Below are 26698 nucleotides of genomic sequence, written 5' to 3' on the forward strand. Positions count from 1 at the left end.
TTTTTTTTGGAACTTCTCGCAGGAGTGAGCAAAGGTGCTTATTGATGGCGTATCCAATTCTATTGATTTATTGGATTGCGACAATTGGATTGTTGTCCAATTAATTCGGGAATTGTTATATAATACTCATTATTCAAGAAAAGGTCATCCTTTTTTGGTTGATTGGTATCACGCAACACATTGTAGAGAAAATCATTTTCTAGCAATAAAAGGGTGTCCCAAAATTTAAGCAATATTTGAATTAAATTCTTTTGATTGTTATTTTTTATTGAATCATAACGTACATATCATAGGGTTATAACTTAAAATAATCCCATAAAAAGAGAGGCTTGATTTTCAAGGACTAGTGTGTTAATCATTACAAATTTTCCAATTTCCCAGAAATTATCAATTACTTTCTTCACAGTTGACGAAGTCAAATCAATATTCCGACCATATTTTGTAGGAAATCGAATCGGAAGAGGCTATAACTTTTCAAATGGAAAGCTGTCAATTTTGTTTTGATAATTGTTTTTTCTCCTTACCCCTCTTGTGAGCATTTGGAAGCATCTCCATCTTATACGTTTTGTTTGCAGTTGTTTTTTGCGTATTTCTCATGAAGATTGCACTCTCCTAGTTATTGGAGTATTGTGCGTCTAAATGTACGATGTTAGAACCAGTATATTGTTATTTTGTTTCTTTAAACGGTTGTTGTTCTTGTTAAGTAGATGATTGGTCTGCTGTAGCGGGTCCAAGGATACATGTACGATGTTGCTCCAACTAAGTAGATGATTAGTCTGCTGGTCTAGGATAATGGGGCTGGCATCTGTCGTTGGCGAGAAACAACGCCCTCTGAATATTTGGTGTAGTGATGGGGAACCGTGCTAATTCTTTGATTCCTACCTTTTTCCCAGAGGGTGGCGGGCTGCCTGACCTTTACCATGATGTTAACCTCTTTTCCACGGGGAGGGGAGGTCAGGGGGCTTCTTGGATGGATTGTTTTAGAGGGGGGTTAATTTTAAAAACTCGAAAACCATGATGATCCTCTGCCAGGGATCGAACCTGGAGTGCTTGGTTTAGCAGGCAAGCACTTTAACCACTATACCATGCCGCCATTTGATAACTGTTAAGTAAAAATAAAAATTGTAAGTGCGCAAATGAAATTATACTCCATAATAAACTCCACTGTAAGCTTTCCTCAACCCCAACGCCACAGTGAACAGTTAGGCAAACAAACTGAATTTACTCTTCTGGAGCAGAGAGAATTCAAGTATCATGCAAGTGTCATTACATCCACTCAATGTCACTGCGCTAATTATACTTGATGTGTACCGGGCTTAATTTTTCGAGGACGGGAGGACGGTGAAAGTTATTGAGAAAACTACAATTTAATAAAACATGATTTAATTATATAAAAATTGAAAATAATTTAAGTTCGGACAAACAAAGTATTCTTATTTAATATTCTGGGGGAGATAACACAATACCCTGGTATTTTGCCCTCAACTGTTCCATTAAACATTTTCTATGCATACAGTAGCACTAGTACTAATACTTACAAATGAATTGAGTTGCATGTTGAGCTGGATGTGCTCTTTACTTCTGTGCTTTTCGGCAAAGCGATATTTCATAGCCTGGCTGTATTGTGTGATCGTCGTTCTCAGTAGTGTTTTTTTTTCTTCAACTAAATTCATTTTAATAAATGCAGAGTAAAACTGACATTCATGACTTTTATTATTTGTGGGGACTTAAATTCAATTGTAACTTTGACTCGAAAATATACTACAAATGTACTACATCCATATAACTAATGGATGAATGAGTGGTTGGACGGTTTTTTTTTATTTTTGTTTTTGTATGCTCAATATTTGAATGTTGGCTGGGGCAAATAGTATATTGGGTGTGAATGAGTGTGTGTAATGAGTGTGAATGTTCGTTTGTACTAACAATGTTGTCATTTATAATGATAATGGAGGTCAAAATAGTCAAATGAATGTTTCACAAATATCACAATTATCAATTCAATAAAAAATATATAAAAAAAAACAAATACACATTACACGTACACACTCATATATATTCATATACCTATACTCATTTACAAAGATAGGCTTAAAAGTTCTTATAAAAAATTATAAAAACTAGATTTTTTTCTTTTTTTTTAATGTTTCAACAAATACAAATAATCAAACCCTTGTAAATTTGTATATTATAATTTTAAATAAATTCCTAGACAGCCCTAGTATGTATAAGTATTTTCTCTTTACTTATTTTCATGAAACATTCGGGGAGATATGAAATGCGATGGTTCATTAGATTTTGGTTGCTTCTGGGTGTATGTGTGTCTAAATGATGAGATTTCAAATGTCACATTTTGACAGTTTATTGAAAACAAAACAATAAATAAAGAAAACAGATTTGTATGTCAGCAATCTACTCTTGTATCGTTTTAAACATATGTTTCTCCAAAGTATGAAGCAACAAATACAAATTAAGATGTAGACTCCCTTAAAAAAACATTTTTTTTTGAAAAATGGGTTCAATAAATCGAATGTATACACCTTCTCAAAGGAAGTAATAACCACAGACTCCATTCTTTTTATGCTGTCCCTTTTTTTTACCCGTTCAATTAAGATTGAATTACCAAATTAATTTCCATTTGATTGATTTAACCTAACAACCTCTTCAACAATGGTTCACTAAACCTTGAAGGTTCTTTCCCCCCAAAGTTAAAAGGATAACATAGAGATTTTTAATAGCCAGACACAGTATGTTGTACTTTCCAAAATTAAAACGAACTAAAAAGAAAAAATCTAAAAATTTTAAAATAAACAATTTTCAAAGTAGCCATCTCTCAGGGTTGCTGCCTTGAGTATTGGTTACCGGATGGCTACAGTGGTTTTAAGTATTCGATTACACAAAATAACTTTTGTCAACTTTTGTGTGCATTTCAAAATATTGCATCAAGTATCATTAGGTTTTTATTAAAAGATGACGTTATTAAGTTTATTAGGTTTTGGTTTTGTGCGTGTGTGTAAGCTTTTTCTTTAACTCATTTTTTTTGTCTACTCAATATTCCTTTTATATCGTTTGAAAGCCATATAAGGATACTCATTACTGTATGTATTTAATAAGAATTCCATATGTTAAACTATTAAAGTTGGAATAACAAAAGGCATGTGTGTTCATTGTTTGCTATGTCACTGTATAAAATTTGATTTCTTTATGGGCCTACATATTTCAGATCGTTTCAGCAATGATCAACAACTGAATATTCATCAACTTCCTTTTTTTGACTCCACTTTTTTTAAATCCTAGCAGTTGTTATAGTAGTTTTACTATTCTAAAAAATACTGTCTGGAAAAGATACTATTATAAAAAACACTGTCTTGAAAATACACTAGTCTAAAGAATATTACATATTTACCCATTGTCCCATGATCACATGATCCGTTAGCATTGACAAAAGTTGAGACATTTCACGAAAATCTAATACTACAAATCCAATATTTACTCAATATTTAGAATAATATATTGCTTGAAACCAGGATGAAATTATTTCCGTTTTGTAGAATACGCGAAAAAATTCCATCAGCTCTATGACGATTTCAATGAGGAGAAACTATCAATTGTCTATGAGATTTTGTGAAGGGAAATTATTTTCTCTTCGATTACAGATATATACCGCACAACTTTACATACTGAGAAGTAAGTATCGATAACGAATAAAGTGATCTGCTAAAGATTTAGACCAAGAGTCATTAATACTCTTGATGTAGGTAGAATTCGAATTATCTTAGTCCAGAATCTTACTAATTCCCAGTCAAATGATTGTAAGTCCTTATCTTATAGGGATATGCTTCTTTTCAATTTATGCTTGAGGATCACACTGAACTTAGACCGCTCTATTCTTCTCGGTTTCCTTGAGCATAGTCTTCGTACGAAGATCATATTCGATACTTTTCATTTGTTAATCGATAAAGAGACAAAAAATCGCTAAAAATCGTTTTTATTTAATTATGGGGTGTATGACATAAAAATTCGGGATTGGCAATCGTTAGCTATGACCTTTTCCCATCTTTCTGGCAACATATGGATTCCACGCCAAAAGAACTGCTCATCTCTTCAGGCCAAGAAAGAACCAATATCGTATACTCTGCTCCAAAGTGAATCATATTCGAGATAGAGCGTTTTGCATCGATCGTAACAAATATTAGTCGAACGGGGCACGGAATGGACTATAAAGCGGGTGAGGCAAAACATCCCAACCACTTCATTCGAAATACTTTTTGACTGGTATTACAAAATGTGGCCGAGCGCTGTCATGATGGAATATTACGATTTCTGTGCGTTTTTCAGCCAATGCTCACTTCAAACGAATCAGGTGCATTCGGTACAGGTTCCCTGTGATGGTCTGGTCAGATTTCAGCAGCTCAAAATAGATAGGACCCTTTTGCTCCCACCAAATACAGAGAATTACCATGGAATGGATCCATTTTCTATAGCAAGTAATGATTCGGCGCAAAAATGATTTTCATTTATAGCGTTCAAGAATCATTTCGGACATGCAACATCGTCATTTAAGGTCTCTTGACTTCAATTGACTTCAATATTGTAAACTACAAAAATTTGTAGTTTACAATATAAATGACAGATATGTACCCTTCAAAACGACATAGTATAAGTTATTAAAAACAAAAAATGCGTTCAAAAGATACGTCATATATTGTGAATCCCGCATTTTTATAAATAATTATTTAAGAGCTGATTTAGTATTAAGTGTATGACTTAAAAATGCGGGATTCACAATATATAGCGTAAATTTATACTAGACTACTTCTGAGTAATGCATGAGGTATGTAGTAGTCGGTAATGCTATTGGAAGTATTTCAAATATCCATAGATTTTGTGTCAATGAAATTAATTTTTAATGGGATGGTGAGAAATGTATTAATAAATGTTATGGTCGGGACCAAATTTGCAATTGACTTGAAGTCTGAGACAGTGGTACTAACTTTTTAAATTATTGGAGAATTCGTTACTGATTCGTAGTTTTAATCAATAGAGCATTAATTTAATCTATACGAGACTTATTGAAATTATTTTATTGTATCAAATAATACTTTTCATTCAACCAAAGCTGCATTGTGATCAATCAATTAAATTTGATTTTGGGAGATCAGATTTTACACCGAATAAATCGACTATAAAAGTTTTTGTTATCGCAATAATTACGTCATATCGACCCCTTTGCGCGAAATTATCGTATGTTACAAAAACCAAATTTTACAGGAGAGCTTTATTATTACATGCCTAAGCTTTGGCTGGTATCATCAATACCAAATTTTAAATGCGATTCAATAACCGATTTAGTAAATTAAATTTCACGTACGTTAAAATTAACTTAAGTAGTAATATTTCCATAAATATAGCGAATATCGGTATAATATTTCAATATGTATAAATGTAACATACGATAATTTCGCGCAAAGGGGTCGATATATTGTAATACTTTTCATCCAACCAAAGCAACACTGTGATCGATCGATTAATTTAATTTGATTGTGGGAGAATTCTGTCAGATTTTGCTCCGAATTAATCGACTATAAGACTATGTAGTCTAGTGAATCATGGCCTTTAAAAACTGAAATATAAAATTTTTCGAAAGGTTTGAAAAGTTTTTGTTATCGCAATAATTAGGTTTAGAAGTTTCATAGATCTTGCTTCTAAAACCCTGTTTTGGATCTCATAAGCACAGCCAACAATTAGTAGCGACACATTGTGTTTTCAATTCGTTCCTAATGCATTTATTAAATACTTTTAATTGCATTGAGTTATTTTTTCGTTTTGTCTGACCAGTGTAACATAATTCCAAAAGCGATCATGTGTTTTGTTTGCAATATTTATGCAAAATATTAAAAAATAAATAATAATAAATAGAAGTAGAATTGAAAGCAAAAAATAAAAAAATAATAAAAACTATAAAATTTAGCTAGAGTCTATTGTTCTAAGAGTATGCGTAATGAATATTAATGGTGGGAATTTAGTTGCATTTTACAGGGTGTGAAGAACATTAACTAATTAATTAATGATTCACTAACATGAGAACTTAATAAATTTGCTAGTTTGTATTGTAATAGAAAATTACATAGTACATAGACATGAATATTGGCAAAATGTTTAAAACGGATATAAGTTTTGATAAAGACATTTTGATTAACTGAAAATACAGGTCATGAATAGAATTTAAAAAAAAAAAATTTAGATAAATACTTTAAGTATAATGAATAATTTTGAGAAAATAATTATGATCAAGGTCTATTAATAAGGTCTGTGCAACTAATCAGCTGATCGTTTTTTGCTCCTTTGTGTTTACATACTGTGCTTGTCAGCTGTGCTGGAGCTGTCGAAGTCTGCCTTTTGTTTTTGTTGCTTCTGGGTTTTTTGTGGTATTCACTTCAGTGAATTTGACAGCTTGAGCATCTAAACAAGTGTTTAGCTGTGCTATCGACACCACCTTATTGTGAATTCGCCTTGAAATGTACACTGTTTTGACAAGCTCAGTATAGTTTTACACAAACAAAATGCCTGTTTTTCTTTTTGTTTTTATATTGTTGTAGAGTTGCACAGACCTTATTAATAGACCTTGATTATGATTACTTAACATTACATGTTGCCGCAAGTGATGTCATATTTTATTTTATCGCTCTTTCATTTTTTACAACCACTTTATTAACTTTTTAAACGATTTTGTATTTAAAATTTGCCTATTTTTACATTTTTCAGACCAAAAATATCTTCATTAAAGAAGAACCAGTTGATGGCAGCAAAGATTTACCACCTTCTATATGCAGTATATCTGATTTATCAGATCATGAAGCGTCATTGGGTAAGTTTTGAAAATATTTTTTTATTTAAAATTCCACATTCGATTTTAGAAGTTATTCAAATTTTATTTCTTTTTGCACACGTAATTAATTTTGTTTTAAACAAAACAAAAATTCTCTTCTTTGAAGTCTTATTACCGAAAATGTATTATTATTATACATATTTGGGATTTATTATTTTCGATTCATTTGTTTTTGCGCAACATTATACAAACATTTGGGTCTAAGATATGACGACAAATATCGTTTGTTTGCGTTTTTTTTTTAAATATTTCTAGGCTTTGTTCTTCTTTATTTTTGGTTACAGTTGATAAGATTTGAAAATATACATACATATTAGTACTAAAATAAAAAGCAAAAATTGTTCTAAGAAAACAATTAGAAATACATTGAAAATCCATAAAAAAATATAAACCCGTATAAATAACTACCTCTGTGTTGGGCGAAAATCTAGGGGGTTCCATTGTTTGCACGCTTATATCGAAATAGAGCGTTTATCGGGGCGGGAGGCATTGGGTAGTTTTGGCGTTTAATTGTTGTTAAAAAAAACACTGTTTGTCATATTATCTGTAACGTTCAAAGGTACTTTTCTATATTTTATAGCTACAATATCATTTCATTGTTTGTGTTATTATTTTTTTTTGCCAAAAAAAAGTAATAATTGGTTTGTTTGCTTTCTCTTCTAATAAAAATAAACATATTAAATCAAAACTAAATAATTTGATAAGATAAGAAGGCCACCACAAATGAATGAATTATGTGTTCGAAAACAAAATCATAAGAGGCCAGTTTTTATTGTGCCACCAACAACAAATGTCTGCTCATATCTAATAATTTTAAAAAAATTGATCTTTGGAAAATTTTTATTAAATGTTACGCACGTTTAAATTTTACAAAACATCTTAAACATTGAAATGATATATGTTTGTAATTTAAAAAAACATAAATATTTTCTATTCATTTAAAAGTTATTTTTGGTTCACCTCAGGGATGGACATATGATTGTACTCATGATACTTTTAAAACAATTACAATAGACTCAGAATGATATAAGCTCAATCCATTTGAGTGTTGCAATGGTGTAATAATCCTATTTATTTAGGGGTTGGATTTCAAGAAAAGCTAAAGTACTTGCATTAATTAATATATTCTTATTAAAAATTTTCTGAGTGGAATAAATTTTGCAAAAATATGAGTATCTGATAAATAACTTGGTCTTCATTTTTCATTCAGAGGGTACTATATTTTTTAAAAAAATAATCATGGCTATTCCTGTTCACACTTTCACCATTCACCCTATTTTTGAAAGCATAATTAGAACAATATAATATAAAATAAGATTTCGAAAATTATATAATTAAGGTTAAAAAAATCACTTGTAAACATTTATAATTAGAAATGCTGAAAAAATTAGATACTATGGTTGTAACTATGCTTCCAAAAATAAGGTGAATGGTGAATGTGAGAACAGGAATAACCCTGAATAAGTTCTTTCGAAACATTGTTGTCCAAAATATCGAGCGAAATAAGGATATATCGTACTTGACATTAAAGTAATTTTGAGGTACATGTAGAAATATGTGAATCGTGAGAGGTGTTATATTTTCTTTTAATTTCTTAAACTAAACCAAATAATTTTCCTTTACAATCCGTCATATTTAAATAAAAACAATCTTTGGATAATTTTATAATAAGTAAAATTTAATATCGTACGTGACATACCGTAAAAGAATATATATTCTGTAAATATATGTATACAAAAACTGAAAAAATTAATAGAAACTATATATTCGGTTTCAATAAACAATTTAATAATAGCAAAAAAACAATCAGAGCCGAATACTACATGCTAATTGAGAGCTTAGTTTTCGCCGTAAATTTAGCATAAAACATACCTAAAACATTAAAAAATTAAATATAGTCAGTTTAAAATATTATTTTTGCCCTTAACAGTTTTTCTATAGAAAATGTTGTGTATAACAGTATTTTGAGTATAACAGTTTTTCCATAGAAAATTTTGTGTATTACAGTTTTGTCTATAGAAAATTTTGTGTATAATAATATTTTCTATAGAAACGTTTCTGTATAACAGTTTTTTCCATACAAAAGTTTCTGTTTAACAGTTTTTTCCATAGAAAAGATTCTGCATAACAATTTTTTCTATAGAAAAGTTTCTGTATAAAATTTTTTCTATAGAAAGAAAATTTTCTGTATAACGGTTTTTTATTGAAAATTGTCCGTATAACGGTATCTTCTATGAAATCTAATGTAGTTGGCATAATATTTTCTTCTATAGAATAGAAAATTTTTGATATAACAAACAGTATTTTGTATAGAAAATGTTGTTAATAAAAGTAATTTCTATAGAACATTTTGTGTATAACAGTTTTTTGTACAGTATTTTCTATAGAAAATTTTGTTTATAACAATATTTTCTATAGCACATTTTGTGTATAACAGTATTATACGTGTATAAAAGTTTTTCTTTAGAAAATTTTGTGTATAACAGTTTTTTCTATAAAAAATTTCTGTATAACAGTTTTTGCTATAGAAAAGATTCTGCATAATAATTTTTTCTATAGAAAGGTTTCTGTGTAACAGTTTTCTATAGAACATTTTCTGTATAACAATATTTTCTAAAGAAAATTTTCTTTATACGGGTTTTTTATTGAAAATTGTCTGTATAACCGAATCTTCTATGATATTCCCATAATATTTTCTTATTGGCAATTGTATATTAATTCTGTATTAAAGCATTTTCTAAAGAATAGAAAATCTTTGATATTACAGTAATTTCTATAGAAAAGATTGTTAATAAAAGTATTTTCTATAGAACATTTTGTGTATAACAGGTTTTTGAACAGTATTTTCTAAATTTTGTGTATAACATTTTTTTCTATAGACAGGTTTCTTCTGTATAACAGTTTTCTATAGAAAATTTGGTGTATAAAAGTATTTTCTATAGAAAATGTTTTGTATAACAGTATTTTCAATAAAACATTTTCGAATATTGTGGTCGAATATAACAGGGTATTCTAAAGAGAAAAGGTGAAAAAATTACTATTTTAATATTATTTTGATACTGAACAAAAAATTAATTTTCCATCTCTGGTTTACCTTCACTTCATCCTCCAAAATTTAATAATTGATAATATCGTTATATATGTTGACATTTTTGCTTGTTTAAAAAAAAAAAAACATTACACTGCTCAAAATTAGTATGAAGGCAAAAATAGCAAGCTTAGGGCAGTAACGACCTTCAGAAATGTAATTTTTATTTTCGGAAAAAATGGAAAACTAGTAACGTGACTAGTTTTTTTTGGGTGTAGAGACAGGCCGGTCTAACACTTCATTTTGTAGGGATCCAAGTACTTTTGAACAAATGTACTTTTTTCTTTGGAATACAAATATAGGAAACTATTTCCTCTCTTCTCATGCCACGAGACTAGTGAGAGCTTGTTAAACACAAATTTTTCGCAGTGTAGAAACTGCAAAATATTCTAATGATTTTCATTCAGTGGCACTGTAAAAAAATTAAGTTTATTTTAATTTATTATTTCTTATGCACGATTAAGAACTATTTTGATAAATAATATAAGTATGTATCAACTTTTATACATATATTATTTTATTGTATATTGTATTATGTAAATCTGAGGCTATGCAAAATACCTCAACTCATAGCCATTTTTATAATTCTTTAATTATAAATCGAAAATATAAATGTAGGTATATAAAAATAAGATTATTACAAAAAATTCACACACAAACATGGGTTGTTTTTATTTCTTAAGTTCTCATATAGTTTTCATCGAAAAAAAGTCACGTCGTTTATTTCCGGCGTCCATACGTTCAAATCACAAACAAACAAAAATATAAATTTATGAAATTAAAAAGAAACAAACAAAAATACATATAACAAAAAAAATAGCAAACTAACAAATGCCTAGAAATCAACTTATTTGCATTCTCCTAAGGAACAAATCTAAAATCATTTGTTCTTCATTTTCATTATGATTTTGATTGTGCGCTGCACTGCACTGCCCTCCCCTCCCTTTCCCAACACAACACAACACAACTCAAACTTCAACTTCTTTGCCAACTTTTCGTATAAATAGTTTGTCTTTGACTACTGGTCTTTTAAATGCATTTTTAAGTTGGTTCACTATTTATGTATAGTAGTACTTTATTACTTATTTACCAACTCCAACTGTAAGCCAACACAACACACTCCCTCTTAGAAATAGTACGAACGAGTGCTTCTTTTTTCACATTTTTTCCTTGTTGTATATTTTATGATTTATAAGTGATTCTTTCTTTGGCTGTTTGTTTTTTTTTTGATGTTATTGCTTTCTATACAACAAGTCTAAAAATTCGCTTCGTATGCTGACGACCATTTGTAACCATATTGTAATTTATTTTGTATCTTTTAGTTTGTTGAAAATAAAGAAAGAAACAAAAAATTACTCACAACTGTTGAAATTATGAATGGAATAAGAAATGATTGAATTGTATTGCAGATGGTCGTTATGCGTGCATTTACACTGTATTCGATTTAATAAGGGGCACTTTTGAACCCGATTTTGTTAGCAGATCGAATGTTTTAATTATATCATTAGAGTTTTAACCATAGGATAACATAGAGATGAGACATAATTGTCAAAAACCTAAGCCTGTGGTCAAAAACCTAACTCTTGCAACAACAAAATACATGCTAGTCAATGTATTTTGTTGTTGTGCCTCGTTGGCATGCATTTTATATTCAAATAAATCGAATGCCTATGAGACAGTGTCTGGTTGTCACAAACCAGCATTGATATGTGTCACTTTTTCCTTGCAACCATTTGACTCTCCTCCAATTTGTCTCCTTCTCAGTTGTTGTCTCAGTCTCAAAGAGAACAGTGTGCTGGCGTTGGCCAACGCATTCAAACCCTCATGATTCCGTAAGAATGTGCCACGTCTAGTGCATCTAACTGTCCCAACATTCCCCCGTGCCGTTGATCCTTAATTATCCTCTCAACTGCTCGTTGAGAGATTCCTAGCGAGGAGTGTTCTTTGTCCTGAGAAGCAAAGTCCAGGTCCATAATGACTATAATAATAATCATCTAAGAACAACAGGAACTTTCCCTCGTTTGTCGGCAGTAAGACATTCATGCGGTATCCTTCGAACACGGAATTATTGAATGTGGTAGGAGTAGCCATGAAATGGATCCTACACATTTCTGGATGTTCTCCTCGTGCATACCTAGGTCATATCTGTCATGTATCAGGTGTGCCTCCACCTGTGTGACGTCGCAGTTTGGTTGTTCCCTCCGATTACATTCAAGAAGGAACTTTCGTTTCAGCATAACGTTGTGTTTAGTTGTGTTTCTTGAACTGTAGAATCTTTGTCTCATCTTAAGTATGTTATTCGGACGTTACTTGAGTCTCCTTCGCTAACACCCACAAGTAATTTTTGATTCAACAAGACGTTGTGTTCCTTGGCCGGTAGAAGTCTCGTCGCCTCTTGAGGATGATGGTTTAAGGTTATTTGAAGGCAGCATATGGAGGGTATTACTAGGTATCACTCAACTAAGTTGACCACATTGGAGCAGCGTTACTAATCTAGGATCTCTTTCCGACTTCTTGTTGTAGGTAGCTTATAATGTTGAGTTTCTTTGAAGTAATCGCTCATCAACTCGTCCAGGTGGTGTTGCCTTGATGGCGAAGTCGTCAGCTTATGAGATTACCTCCATTTATTGTGGAAGCGAAGGTAGCTTAGAGGGTTAGAAATTAAGGCAATGATAATGACCTGAGGGACTCCTTGTGGAATTCTACGGGGTTTTGAGTATTTGCCTCTAATAGAGTCTAAACTATACGAACGACTGTTGATCACTCAGATGTTTCACGATCTATCTAATCGTGTTATTGGACATTGTAGACTTCATGATGTCCTGGACAAATGTGACGCCACGGATACCGTCCTTTAAAAAGTTCTAATAGTTTAATCCTAGTGTGATCCAAGTGGATATAACGGTTAATGCTGTAGAGGGATTCTCCATCTTGCAAGACTAGCTGTTGGTAGTTGATGGGTTAACCGCGATAGGAGTGTTTTCGAAACAGGTGACAAGAAAGATTATGGGCACTTTTTCCTGGGTTTCAGCAAGGGAATTACTCAATCCATTTTCCAGCCGTTGAGTACTGGCAGTGAGTCAATCCACTAGCTTCTTAGAGATGAAGTTCAATCTTTGGTATTTTAGTGGTTGTCCGCATTTAACGTAGTGGCCGTTCATGTCAAAACCTTCCAAAAGAACCTACATATATGCATATGAAGCATATGAAGCATATGATTCATGTCAAAACCTTCCAAAAGAACCTACATATATGCATATGAAGCATGGGTCTTTCAATAGGTTTCTTGAATATATAGAAATAAAGTAATTCCCTATTACTCTTAATCAAATTTCCCCCACTGTTTTGTAGGAGTTTAAGTGTGTGGTAGAAGAGGCCCTTTGTCTGACACTGCAGTGCATTTTTATGCAAGTTTTTTTAAAAAATTTTTTTTTAAACTTCTAGTTGTTTATTTGCCGTTGTTGTTTAATTTAAATGATAGTGTTCTATGTTCTTCGTACGTGTGCAAGCGTAAGTGTGAACGCGCGCTATTGTATAATTGTGCGTGTGTGTGTATGGGGATTATGTGAAAAAAGTAGGTGTGTTTTGATTGAAATTAACCAAGTGTCAGAAAAATGTTTATTAATTTATTTTTTTCTCCTTCTTAAGTATTTTTCTAAAAGGAATTATAATTTTGATATTAAATTTAGAAGAGGCAAACAAAAAAAAAACCGATGGGGAAAACATGGGCAAAAGTTAATGAACTATGTTAACAAAAGTGCATAGAATATGAATTTAAACATTAACGGGAGATTTTTGAAATATTAAGATTTTCATTATATGTACATATTTTTGAATTAATTATTTATAACTAACCTCGTACTGGCTACTATGCATATTTCCAGGGACTTTCAAATTAATATAAGACTGTCAGCTTTTGCCTTAATTTTTAGAAAGAAGATGCAGAAATTTAAAAAAAAATATATTCGGCTGTGCCGAATCTAACACACCCTACGAGATGAGCCGCTTAAAACCAATTGAAATTGCTTCCAAAATTAAAATCGCTAGAGTCTCCTTTACATAACAACTAGTAACTGTAATGTAAGCTATGTCATTTCTTTCAAAATATCTATTGCATCCTAGGATGCACGATTTTTTGCTGGGTTATATCCCAGCCATTTGTGGGCCGCTTTTCCCCAATTTAAATAGCAACCTATGCGGGACTATTGCGGATATATTTATGTATCAATCATGTATCTAAGTCATTTAGAGGCTTAAGAGAGTTGATTTCAACATACAGATAGACTCCGCTATCAAATAAAACAAGTAAGAGTTATTTTTTTCCAAAGTTGTTTTTTCCATTTTTTGGAATTGTTATTTTAAAATTAAATTTTTTTTTTTGGTGAAAAAAAAATTCGGTTAAAAAATATTTGTTCCGATTTTCCAACTTACAATGGTCTTATATACGTCGTTGCAAAGGTCTTTGAAATATCTATCAATAGCCATTTCATATCTCAGCCATTTGTGGACCGATTTTGCTGATTTTAAACTTCTCGATTGCATGTCTCACAGAATTATTGAAGATTTGAATCCCGACGATATCTGGGGTCTTCAGAAAATTGATTTCAACATACAGACGGACATGGCTTAATCGACTCCGCTATCTATAAGGATCCAGAATATACATATATACTTTATAGGGTCGGAAAATTATATTGTGGAAATTTCAAACGGAATGACAAACTAATAAATACGATGGTGAATGGTATAAAAATGTAGAAATAACAAAAGGAATGACAAACTTTTATAGGTTCTTTCATTAAATCAATTTTTTCTCTGTGTACTTTTAATTTAATTAAAATTAAATACTTTAGAAATTTTTCCAATTCATAATTATTTATTTATTACGTACGCATTTACTTGTAGTTTTTGTAAAATATTATTCATAAATTTTGTCTTATTTTGTTGTTATTATAACATTTTTATGTTGTTGTCTTTTATTACACTGTTTGTTTTGTTTGTTGTTCTGCTGTTTTTCATTGTTTACTTTTGCTGAATTTAATCGTTTATCATTTCTTTGAAATCTTTGTAAATAAAATTTCAATGTCAAATTTACCATTTCATAAATTTTTTTTGGTATATTATGGTTATATTTTTTTTGTTTTTTGCTAATTTCATTTTCATTTATTTTTTTTTGTTAAATAATATTTTTTTTTTGGTAATAATAGTCACATTTTTGTAAATTATAGGTGTACAGTTGGTTGATATTTATGAGCTGGCAAACATATTAAAACAAAAAGAAAAAATGCTTTATTTTGATTAAATTTATAAATATTTGTGTATTAATTTTGACATGTGAATGAACGCGTGCTCGTTACCATTTAATGATTTTGAAATTTGTCGGGCAAAAAATAAATTTAGCGAAGCAAGAATTAATTCCATACATCAACAATTGGTTTAAAAATTGTTTAAATTATAATTAACTGTTACTAATATTTTAGGAATTTCTTTGCCTTTTAAAAGTTCATAATGTAGACGATTTTTGGTTGAAAGATAAAGAATTATTAAATTCATAAATTTTTCTTAAGATTTCCTTAATTTTTGTCTTTCACTATAACTGTCTGAAATAACATAAATATTTGTACAGTACAAATGCATTATTTTTGTACGTTTTACAATATTGATTGACATCCAAGACTATAACAATGAGTATTTTTTTTTTTCATTTAACCACTAAATAAGTACTGCTCAAAATAATCATTAACTGCTGATGTTTTCTTTTACTAATTTTATAAATATTGGTCCTAGGTCCGCGAAGAGATATCCTAGTCAATATAGCGATGTCTGTATGTCTGTTGAAATAAACTTTCTATTTATAATCCGAAAAATCGGCCTACAAATGGTTGAGATTGAATCAAAAAACCACTGCTACCCTGAGTTTGTTATTGTTTTCATCTAAATATTCTAAAACCTACTTTTTGCTTAAATTTTAACACTTTTGATCAAAAAATACAAAAACTATTTCATTAACCTAAACGAACTTCAAAACCAATAACAAGAAGATCTATTTAAAAAGTGGTGCCTTTCCAACCCTTTGATTGAAGGTGATACATGTGGCATATTTTCGGCACTTTATACGCTTACCAAACTATAATAACCGTAAAACCGACTAGATCAATAGTTCTGCTCTCAATCTTCTAAATATGACTTATTGGCTAAAGAATACAATCGAAGGATATATCTGCTTCGACACTCGGTCGGCCAACAACAAGTTATTGGGATTAATACCTATGCATGCAATCCGATTATTGGCTAACGATTACGATACCACTAGATAATTTAATTGGCTTGGGTCGGCTAGGCACCAGTTATTAGAAGTGATAGCTAATAATCAATCGGCTAACTACAATATGGAGATATAGCAAACTATTAATTATAATACGACAACATAAATTCTCTGAATGTGCTAAATGCTGGATTTATATGAAAATTTTGATCATGAATGGTTATGAAATGTCGTTAACTTTTATTTTCAGCAGCGTACCATCAAACTGAGAATTGCCTGAATTAACACTCCTCAAGTCCCATATAACTTATATGTAAATTGCTGTCAAATTGCAGTACTAGAGTTTATTGATTACGAAAAACTACTTCTCATTTACTCTCATACATAGAGTATTAAATTTAATCAAATTAATAAAATTAAATAACTATTCTAAAAGAAGACTTTCTTTTTTGCTAAATTTATAAAATATATTTATATTATCAATTTCATTTGCTTCTAAAAATAGACCGATAACAATAAATTCAGGCATGCCACAGTGTTTAATATAAAGCAAATAATTCAAAATTTTAAGAACCATTTAAAGCTTCTTCGTAATATTTAATATTAAATTAAAAAAATATAATAATAATAGGTACAATTAAAATAAATTGGAATACCGAGAAAAAAAGATTCGTTATAACAAACGAAATTATTGACAATCGAATGATTCGCTTATAAACTAAAATTTGGTAGATACAACAAATTTAGTTGTTAATATATTCAAATAAGGATTTTACTGAGGTCTAATGAGATCAAAAATAAAAAAAATTGATCTCCATTATCTCGCGCATCAAACAGATCGAGATTTACGCCTAAAATTGTAATTTTGTCTAGAAACAAAATGTATACAATTTTAGCATTTTTTTCTTTTAAACTAGGGCACTTTAAATGCCGATATGACAACACAGGTAGATCAGTTGTCGATATAAAGAGAATATGGAATAAAATAATATATATAATAAAAGAAAAAATATAGTTGGGCATGGTTACTGTAACCATTTCAATATTGTTACAAGTTTTTTAACTATATTATAGTCACAGTAACCATTTACATGATTGTGGTAACCATAATATGGTTAATTTACGATTCACATGATTGTATCAACCATATATATGGTTACAGTAAACAAATATATGTTTGTGACAACCATTCATATGATGAAGGACTTATCATATTATGTTGCTCTCGGCTTAAGGCTTATCATAATCTGAGAACAACATATTATGATAAAATTATTCATCATAAATATTGTGGTAAACAAACATATATTTGTTTACTGTAACCATATATATGGTTGATACAATCATGTGAATCATAAATTAACCATATTATGGTTACCACAATCATGTAAATAGTTACTGTGACTATAATATTGTTAAAAATCTTGTAACACTATTTAAATGGTTACAGTAACCATGCCCAATTATATTTTTTCTCTGCGTGTAGGATCCTTTTATCCCCAATAAATTGCTTTTGTAAGGTTCCACTGTAAATGTGTAATTTGTTTTAGTATTGATTAATATTGAAGTCAAACAAATCTATTGAATTTATCTGCTAAAATATAATTCGTGGGTTTTTATAGACAATTTTTGTTTAAATATATATGTATATATAGATGTAAAATACTTTTACTAATAAAGATCCATTCTAACACATTAAACCAAACAATATTAGAAAGGAATCATGAAATGCCTAAAAAGAATTTTCCACGCATTGTTTTGATTTGAAATTAATATTTAAATAAAATTTTGTTTAACGTTTGTAACTACATGTATAAAAGAGTATTTTGGCAAAAGGCAATCTCTTTCTTAAAGTCTGATCTTTATACAAATTCTCTTTGTTATATTTGAAAGAGTATTAATATGAGCGAACAGTATCTGTGTGTTTTTTTAAACATTCATGTGTGTGTGAGCATTTTTAATCAAGTTTGTATACCCTACAAGCGCAATGGTCCACATTTTAGTTGCATGGAAAGTGAAATTACTTAACCATCGATCGATTCCGACTATTCGGATTCACCGCACTTAGTTGATAAATAGGACTAACGATTATCAGACAATATTGATATGAATTGAATAAGTTCAATTGAACAATTCACTCATATGTGAAGCTGTTCAGTCTTTTTGTACTTTTATTCACTTTTTTCTGTTTTATCGTTTGACATAACTGTAGATGTTTGTAACTTACCTTTAAATGACATCTATTTGTTTGAAATTTTTTTTATTTTCATCACTTTTTAAAAATCATGCCAATATTATTCAACATTAGTTTCCAAAAGCGACTATTTTGTCCAATGTCTGCGCTTAGTTCTGTCAAAAACTTCAGAATAAAAATGAACTACTGAACAAAAAGAACATTTACTTGTTGTGAACAAAAATTACCAATCAGTAAAATGAAGTATTATGGCCAACTCTAATTATTTCCTCTAAATATAAATATCCTTAGAAGTTTTAATGTTAAGCATCTTAATAATTACTTTAAGAACTTACAATTTCAATTTGTATTAAGTCGAGCGACCTACTAAAAAAGTTAATTTTTTTTTATCACATAGAGAAAATATGTTTGGTTGTGATAATCGAATTTGTTTTTAATCAAACGATTCAATCTAAATGACCGCATTGTCTGTTGTCGCTGTAAAATTTTAGTTGGGGTTATTTAAATCGTAATTCTTCTATGTCAACTTGTTTTCTGTTTCTAGTATCAAAAAGTCTATGGATATAATCGAATTTTCGATTAACAAGAAATCAGAAATAATCTGTTTTATCTGCAGAAATGCTTTAAGATGAACATTTTAAACATTTTTCGAAATATTTTCATTCTAGTGATAAAGAAAGTGCATAATAATATGTTATTAAAATGTATAATCTCTCTATGCCGAGCACTGATCCAGATCCTGCTTAGGATTATTGGAGAATTCAGTTAGGCAATTACACAAAAAAGAAATCATAATAAATGCTCGTAATTGAAATAGGGTAACACATGATGCATTTTGACCGACTTGTATAGTTCTTACTTGTACTTTTTTGTTCTTACTTTTTTTCGTTGTTTATAGTTTGCAAAAAATAAAAAAAATATTCATTCATACAAATTGTACATTCAGTACAATATTATTGAGCCGATATGACGGACGATTCTCTCTTATTCTGCTTTAGGTTTGTTTGTTTGTTGTTGTTTTGTTATTTGAATGTTTTGATAAAACGCGCCTTCATTTTCATTCATACGATTTGATAAATTCAGTCAGTCGCAGTCGAAAGAAATGAAAACGGACGAAGAAAAAGAAACAAATAAATACATAAATAAAGCAAAAACTAAAAACGAAGTCATTTATAGCAAACGAATAGAGTAGAGATACAAATTCGCATATAAATACATATGTATGTATGCAGCCATGTATGATCATTTGGGATCTATGGGGTAGATGAATGAATGAATTGGATGTTTGAGGATGAATGGATGGCTGGGATGGATGGATGTTAGTGAGTGTGTTTGTATGTACGGTGGATACCTTTATAATTTTTGTTTCGTTGTTTTGCTTTATTGTTGCTGATTTTTTTTCTTTTGTATATACAAACATATACATATATGTAGATATGTACATCTGACGATTGTCATTCGATTCATTCATTATTTTGTTTTTGTTTCTGCTGATATTGTTTTATTTTTCTCTTTTATTCGTTAAACGTTTATAGAGTAGTTGCTGTTGTTGTTTATGTCTTTTAAGTTTTAAATTCTGTTTTCTTGTTGTTTTTTTTTATACATAAGTACTTATTTTTAGCAATAAAATTAAAAAAAGGGGGGAGCATGCGATGCAAAAAAGATCACTTTGACTTTTTTTCTTATAATCGATCACTTTATTTTAGCGTTTTTTTTCTTTTCTTGCACTTCTGCTTGTTGTTGCAGTTGTAGTTCTATAACGACAATTGCAATTTGTTTTAGGTTTTTTATTATTATTTTTTTTAATTTTCTTAAGAGAAAGAGCTTATTGACGGCAGGGCAGCTTTGAGGGGAGGGGGATTTCATAATGCGTTTATTGTCGTTTTCTTTTTAAACCGGCTTTTTTGTGATGTGTTGTTGTTTTTGTTTGGCTCTTTCAAGCTACATACATCTTCTTAACCTAGGGCTAAAATTTCAAAACGTACTCATACACCTCAATTTTATTTTCAATAAAAAAAATTAAAACAAAAAAAATCAAAACCAAAAGATACATGTTTAATAGATAGTGAGTGAGTGAGTGTATGAATGAATGAACCCAGCCAGGCCTATAAGTTATACACACAGCCACACAATCTTATGTTCGGATCAGGGATGGCAAAGTTAGTACAATTGTACTTTTTTTTTTGGTACAATTCAAATTGGAAAATTATAAAAAAAATTAATAACTAAAAAATTTTCTAAATAATTTATTTAAATTTTTAGTTACATATCATAATATTGGCCTTAGATCAAAAAATAGATATATTTTGGGTACTAAGAAGATCTAGCAATCTCTCTGTATATTGAAAACACGATAGGGCCCATACGAAATTTTCACACACATATACTATTTGTTGATAATATATGTTTGGTATTGAAAATTACCAATATCGGTACATGATTTCACAAATGTTGCCTCGTAATACTGTTTGAGCAGTCATAAATAAGTTGATTATTCGGAAATCCTGATCAAATATTGCACAAATTAGTTCTATGTACTCTGAAATTTTACTGAAAAGTATGTATGTTGAAAATCGGTCAACATTTGTCCCTAAACCCCATACAATGTTCCCTCAGTTGACTTGAACAGTCATAATTGTCATATCGAGCCCTTAGCGCCAAATTATCGTAAGCGACATTTTCAAAATTTTTTTTTATTGCAAAAATTAAAATTTTATGGACCGAAGATGTTTTAGCGTTCTCAGAATATCAAAATTGTTAATAACTTCAAAATTATAGAGGGTAAGATTGTATCGTAAGTCAATGTTTACATTTTACAGTAAACGAATTTTATCGTAAGCGACACACAGTGGTATAGAAAATAAGAGGGAAATAAATCTGTAACTTCTAAATGGTTAGATTGGTTTGAATACGCAAAGAAAAAGTGTTGTCGAGTTTAATTTTTGAACGTGGACCTCATAGGTCCACCAGGGGCGCGACTAAGGGTCCTCACAGTAGGACATCTCGGGTATGTTACATTTATAAAATGATCCTATTTCTTCGTTTGAGTTCCGATTTAAAAAAAATTACACATAAAGAATCTCCTCATCGAGCACTACAAAAAACCTAGTCGTAGCTATCAATTATATCTTAAGCTAGGAGATATTCGCATTTGAAAATTATATTTTCAACATTTTTACCCACCCTACTCCAGTTTTTTGATAGCAGCGTATCCAAATATTCCCGATCTCAAGTTTTACTCTGTTGGACTAACAACACATGTATTTCTCAAATAGAAAAAGAATTGTTTAAAAGTAATGACTAAGTCCAAAATTATATGTATTTGAATTAAAAAAAAAATTTAAATGGCGATTTTTCGCTAATTTTTTGGCAAAAAAGAACTTTTTTTCTTTTTAAGTTATCGCAAAAAATTTCTAAGAGGATGTATAGGAATATATACTTTCTGAAAGCTAAGTTTCGATAAAATATTTTAAATGAAAATGAATTTAAAAATTGTTGTTAACGAGGGGACCAAGTCCATTCAAAAAAAAAAAAAAAAAATTATGCAAAATTAAACTTTAGGGCAAAAATTCTCAAATTGCATATTCGATATCAAAATATAGTAACCGATTTTAGGTGGCCCAATATGTTTCTAATTATTTTGTAAAGGGTTCCGATAACCCCGAATCTGGTATGGATATTATAGCCAAAAAAATTAAAAATCCCATTTTTGTAATTTTTCAACCCTTTTTTGGGATTGCTGATAATAAATTTTAAAATTCGTTTTTATTTTTCCATTTTAAATAGAAAAATCTACATAACTGTGAAATTTCATTAAAAACTATTCATAAATAAAAATTTAATTTCAATTCTAAAAATTTTTATCTATGCAAAAATTCAATAAAACAAATTTTTTGTCATATTTTTCAATAAAGTATTCCATGAATTTTTAATTGTCAAAAGTTATAAATATTTTTGAAAAATAGACAAATAGCTTGAACGAAATTATATTATATCGCATCATAAAATTTTTAATTCTATGTATAAATTTCAAAATAATCAAAAAAACTTTCTCCTGTAAAATTTGTGTTTTGTCGCTTACGATAATTTGGCGCTAAGGGCTCGATATAATAATTAATATAGTGATGGAATTTAATACTCTTACTTTCATCTTATTGTTTACTTTTTGTAAAAATTTAAAAAAATATATTTGTTTAGTATAAATCATAACCGAAAAAAGTACAATTTCTAATATTGGATGGTACAATTTTAAAATTTCATTTGTCATCCCTGGTTCGGATGTACATATGTATGGCTGTGTGTTAAAGTTTGCGTAAGTGTATGTGCGCATGCTCCCCTCTTGTTTACAATTTTAAATTTATATGCATTTTGTTGCTATTGACCGTGGGCGCTTTAGTTTTTACTTTTTTTAATTTTTCCGAAACCGAAAAAAACTTTAAGACTTGTTTTTATTATTCGTATTATCGTTTATTCTCTTACTGTCGATACCCTACATAAATACATAATTTGTAGTTGGGTACATGCATGAAAGTAAAGATTTATTTTGACATACATCACATAATATAGATTTTGTTTACTAAAGGGTGTTTTTATAAATGAAGTTATTTTGGGAATAGTTTGTGCTTTTTATTAAGCTTTAGTGCACCATTAAAGTGAAAAGTTTATATTAAGCTCTTAGTTTTATTTTCGGTATCACTTTGTTTAAGCTTCTTTATCCGTTAGGTTGAAAGGATGGCCCGTTGATATGAACCAAACTTTGCGCTTTGGGGAACCAGTGTCTCCTCTACTCTATCAGTTAAATCAAGATTCCTCCAGATTTTTGATACCAGTTCACTGACTATCATCACAAATGAATATTCCTATTTATTCTCCAACTTATAAACATCAGTTAATAGATGAGATCTTGGGTTCAACAACCAATGCTTTAGTTAATACCTTGCAGGTATTTTAACGCAATTATATCACATGTTTCTTAACTTATGTTTCTTCCAGATAAGACAATTAGGTACGTGAGGGTTGTTTTTATACCAAAATCTTTCCTTTGGAAAACTTTGGATAGGAAGGTGAGCTATAATAATATTCGTGGATGATTTCAAATATGTTGTCATCACATTAGTCTGCATATAATAGTAGAATGTTAACTAAATCCAAAATTTGCTAATGTTTCTAAAACACTAGGACATTACCCAACAAAATATTGGTGTTATATGTACAAAATTATTAAAAATAGTAGGTCTTCCAATTATGGACCGATCGCCATAAAATTAGGTCATGTCTTTTATGTCTATATGAAACTTATTTTTGTTGAATTCAATGTGGATATGAACTTTTTAAAATATTAATGCTCGTTAAAGTTAGCCTTAGATGGGGGCTATGACTAATTATGGTGCTATCATCATAAAATTAGTTGGCATGACTTCGTTATATACAAAATTTATTTGTAGCGAAATTTGTGTAGATACCTATATAAATTAAACATTTATGACTGATAAAGTCCTATTTCGGGAGGTCATTTGTATGGGGACTAGCTAAAAAAATGAACCGATTTCAGCCAGTTTCAATAGACTTCGTCCCTGAAAACTGTATGTACCAAATCTGATCGAAATCCATAGCATGTGATTCCGCCAGCACAAACCCATAATACCTTCCCCACTATGGTGGTGTAGGGTATAAAAAGGGAAATGTCCAAAGGACTCGAAGGGGTATGTGTTTACCGAATATGATCAAAATCGGAAAACCCAAGGTCAAAAACTTGTGCTTTTTCTGTGCTCTTTGTTGGAATTCATGATATTCAAGGGAATATTATGAAAAATGAGATCCATACTCTTGGCAGTAACTTATGAGTCTTATTTGATGTCGAATGTTTTGATATACAGTTATTAGCTTGAAAATTCAGACACAAACTAAATACTTCTTGTCCAATGTCTCTGTATTTGTAGCTCCTTTAACTGGAAACTGTCTCACTGAGTGCCACGCAAAGCGCCTGGGCGTTGAGCTCAACGACTACTGCAGGCTACTCAGTTCTTCATTGGCTACTAAATAAGTAAATTTATCCCTTCAATTTATATATTTTTGGGTCATTGGTTCTTTATAATGTAAAGAGAAGTAAATTCACACATCCCATGTTGTAACAGTTCAGCTATTGTCGAAATTTCTTTTCGAGTAAGACTCGAGTCGTTCCGTAGCGTAGATCTAATTGTGAGAGCGATACATACCAGATAATGTAGTGTGAGGTCAATTGTCACTTTAGTGCAAATTGTCACAGAGGGCAAATTAATTAAAATTATTTTTTTTCTTTTTCCCATTTTTATATTAAAATTGTTTAGTTTTTAAGGAGGAATTTCCTTTTTTCATTCCTTTTTTGTAACCAGTGGTGACCCTAATAATAGGTGTAATCACTAGTTTGGGACTGTAAACCAAAACTGCTCGGTCAAGACGAGACGCTTCAACACATTCTCTGCTAATACAGTAGTGAGAAAGATAATGAGCTTTATGAGGTCTGCTAACTTTGAAAAACTATTCGATATTTTGTTATCAAGTTGTATTATGAATATTATCTCGAAATGAATCGAGAACTAAGTGATCCCAATTTTATATCTATTGATCTAACTTGAAGCATCTTTATTAAAATTTCATAAAGGGATACAAAAACAACAACAAAATACTTGTAGACCCCACCAAATAAATCTTACCCAACAAAAGTTGCATAAACACACAGTCTCAAAAGTGAATAAACACTAGTGATTTATTTGTTTGTTTTTTTAAGATAATTAAAATCATTAGAGTCCGACCTGAAAATGTTTATTTTAGAACTGAACGTAATATTCAGACTAATCTGCAACAAATCAAAACTTTTAAATTTTAATCGAGGGATAGTATTTTGGATTTTCATTCATCTTAAAAAAATCAAGCAATTCACTGGTGTTTACTCACTTTTGAGGCATACACACTGCCTATGTATGTAAATGTGTATTTAAAAACAAAAATCTATAATTAATTTAGACAAGCATTTAAGTAAAACTTATTGAAATACTTGTATTTTATTCTCCTTTAACCCCGACTTGCCATTTCATCGTTCATTCATTCATTATTCTTGTTGACTTGGCTTTTTTGTTGCTGTTGCTGTATTTGCAACGTGTAGGCCCTCCAATTTAAACCACTTTAAGCAAATAGAAGAACTGGTTACAAGTTTTCCATCATTTAAAACGCGACAACAAGCTGCTGCCGCTTGCAGCACACTCACACACAAATGTTTTCTCATAAATCTTTCTAAGCATCCATCCATCCATCCACTACGAAACGTATCAAAATGCTACTTTTAACCCCCCGTCCATTATTCACGGTATCTTCTTGTAAAGTTAGAGGACGACTGATGGTAGAAGTCTACTGATTTGTTTACCAGTTAACCAGGCCCATTATTCATCATTATTACTTATCGCGTATTCTTAAAAATACAGACACACACTCGTCTCGTAACGTATCGTATGTAAGTACACTTACATTCAGACATACTCGTAGTTAGTTACATACACTTGCAGTTTTATCGCGCTGAGTATGTTAAAAACGCTGTTGTCTAGTTGTTGTCGTCTATTAAATGTATAAATGGCGGGGCTGATAGACCGGCTGGACGGTGGTACGATTACGAATAGTTGAAGAATCAATCTTACATGATGTGCGTGTGTGTAGTGTAATTTTAATGTCATGTAGTATAACATAACCCAGCAAACATTTACGTTGTTGTATCTACTATAACATTTTATAAAGTTTATTGTATGTTTTTACGGGTAACTTTATTATTTCGTAATTTGTTTAAAATCTAGGGGTTCTGCATCGAGGTCAAGGCCATGATATAGTGTGCTACTTCAACTGGGTTGATCCTCAAATGCATTGGACTAAGTAAAGTAGGATTGTCGGGGCAGTTGAATATGTGGGGGTATCATGGGGACCCCGATCACATGCTGGGCATACATTTAGGACGTCAAAAGTCTCTGCGATATCAACAGGCATTAAGCATGTTGTTCCATCCAGTCCTTTGGTGTGCCAGAGCTATTTTTGGTTTACGCGGCACGGTTTTTCTCCGAATCTACTTTAGGTGATGACGCCGTCTCTATGAATGTCGTTCAAACCTGCCATATAGGAATTGCGATCCAATGGATCCTGCACATATAATTTTGTGTTCTCCTCGTATACACGAAAGTCCTTCCTGATGCTTCAGCAGTGTGATGTTAAAGTTAGGATGAATTTTCTGATGAAATTTTCTAT

At 30.4% G+C, this 26698-nt stretch overlaps 1 protein-coding gene across 1 annotated transcript in view; it reads left to right on the top strand.

The window, feature by feature from the left end:
- LOC135953281 (ETS-like protein pointed) overlaps positions 1–26698 on the top strand; it is a 103493-nt gene that overhangs the window by 34076 nt on the left and 42719 nt on the right. The window contains exon 3 of the mRNA XM_065503104.1: positions 6766–6868. Coding sequence (XP_065359176.1) covers positions 6766–6868 — 103 coding nt within the window. The remainder of the gene's footprint in view (positions 1–6765; positions 6869–26698) is intronic.

The sequence above is a fragment of the Calliphora vicina genome, chromosome 1 (assembly GCF_958450345.1).
Source record: "Calliphora vicina chromosome 1, idCalVici1.1, whole genome shotgun sequence".
NCBI lineage: Eukaryota > Metazoa > Arthropoda > Insecta > Diptera > Calliphoridae > Calliphora > Calliphora vicina.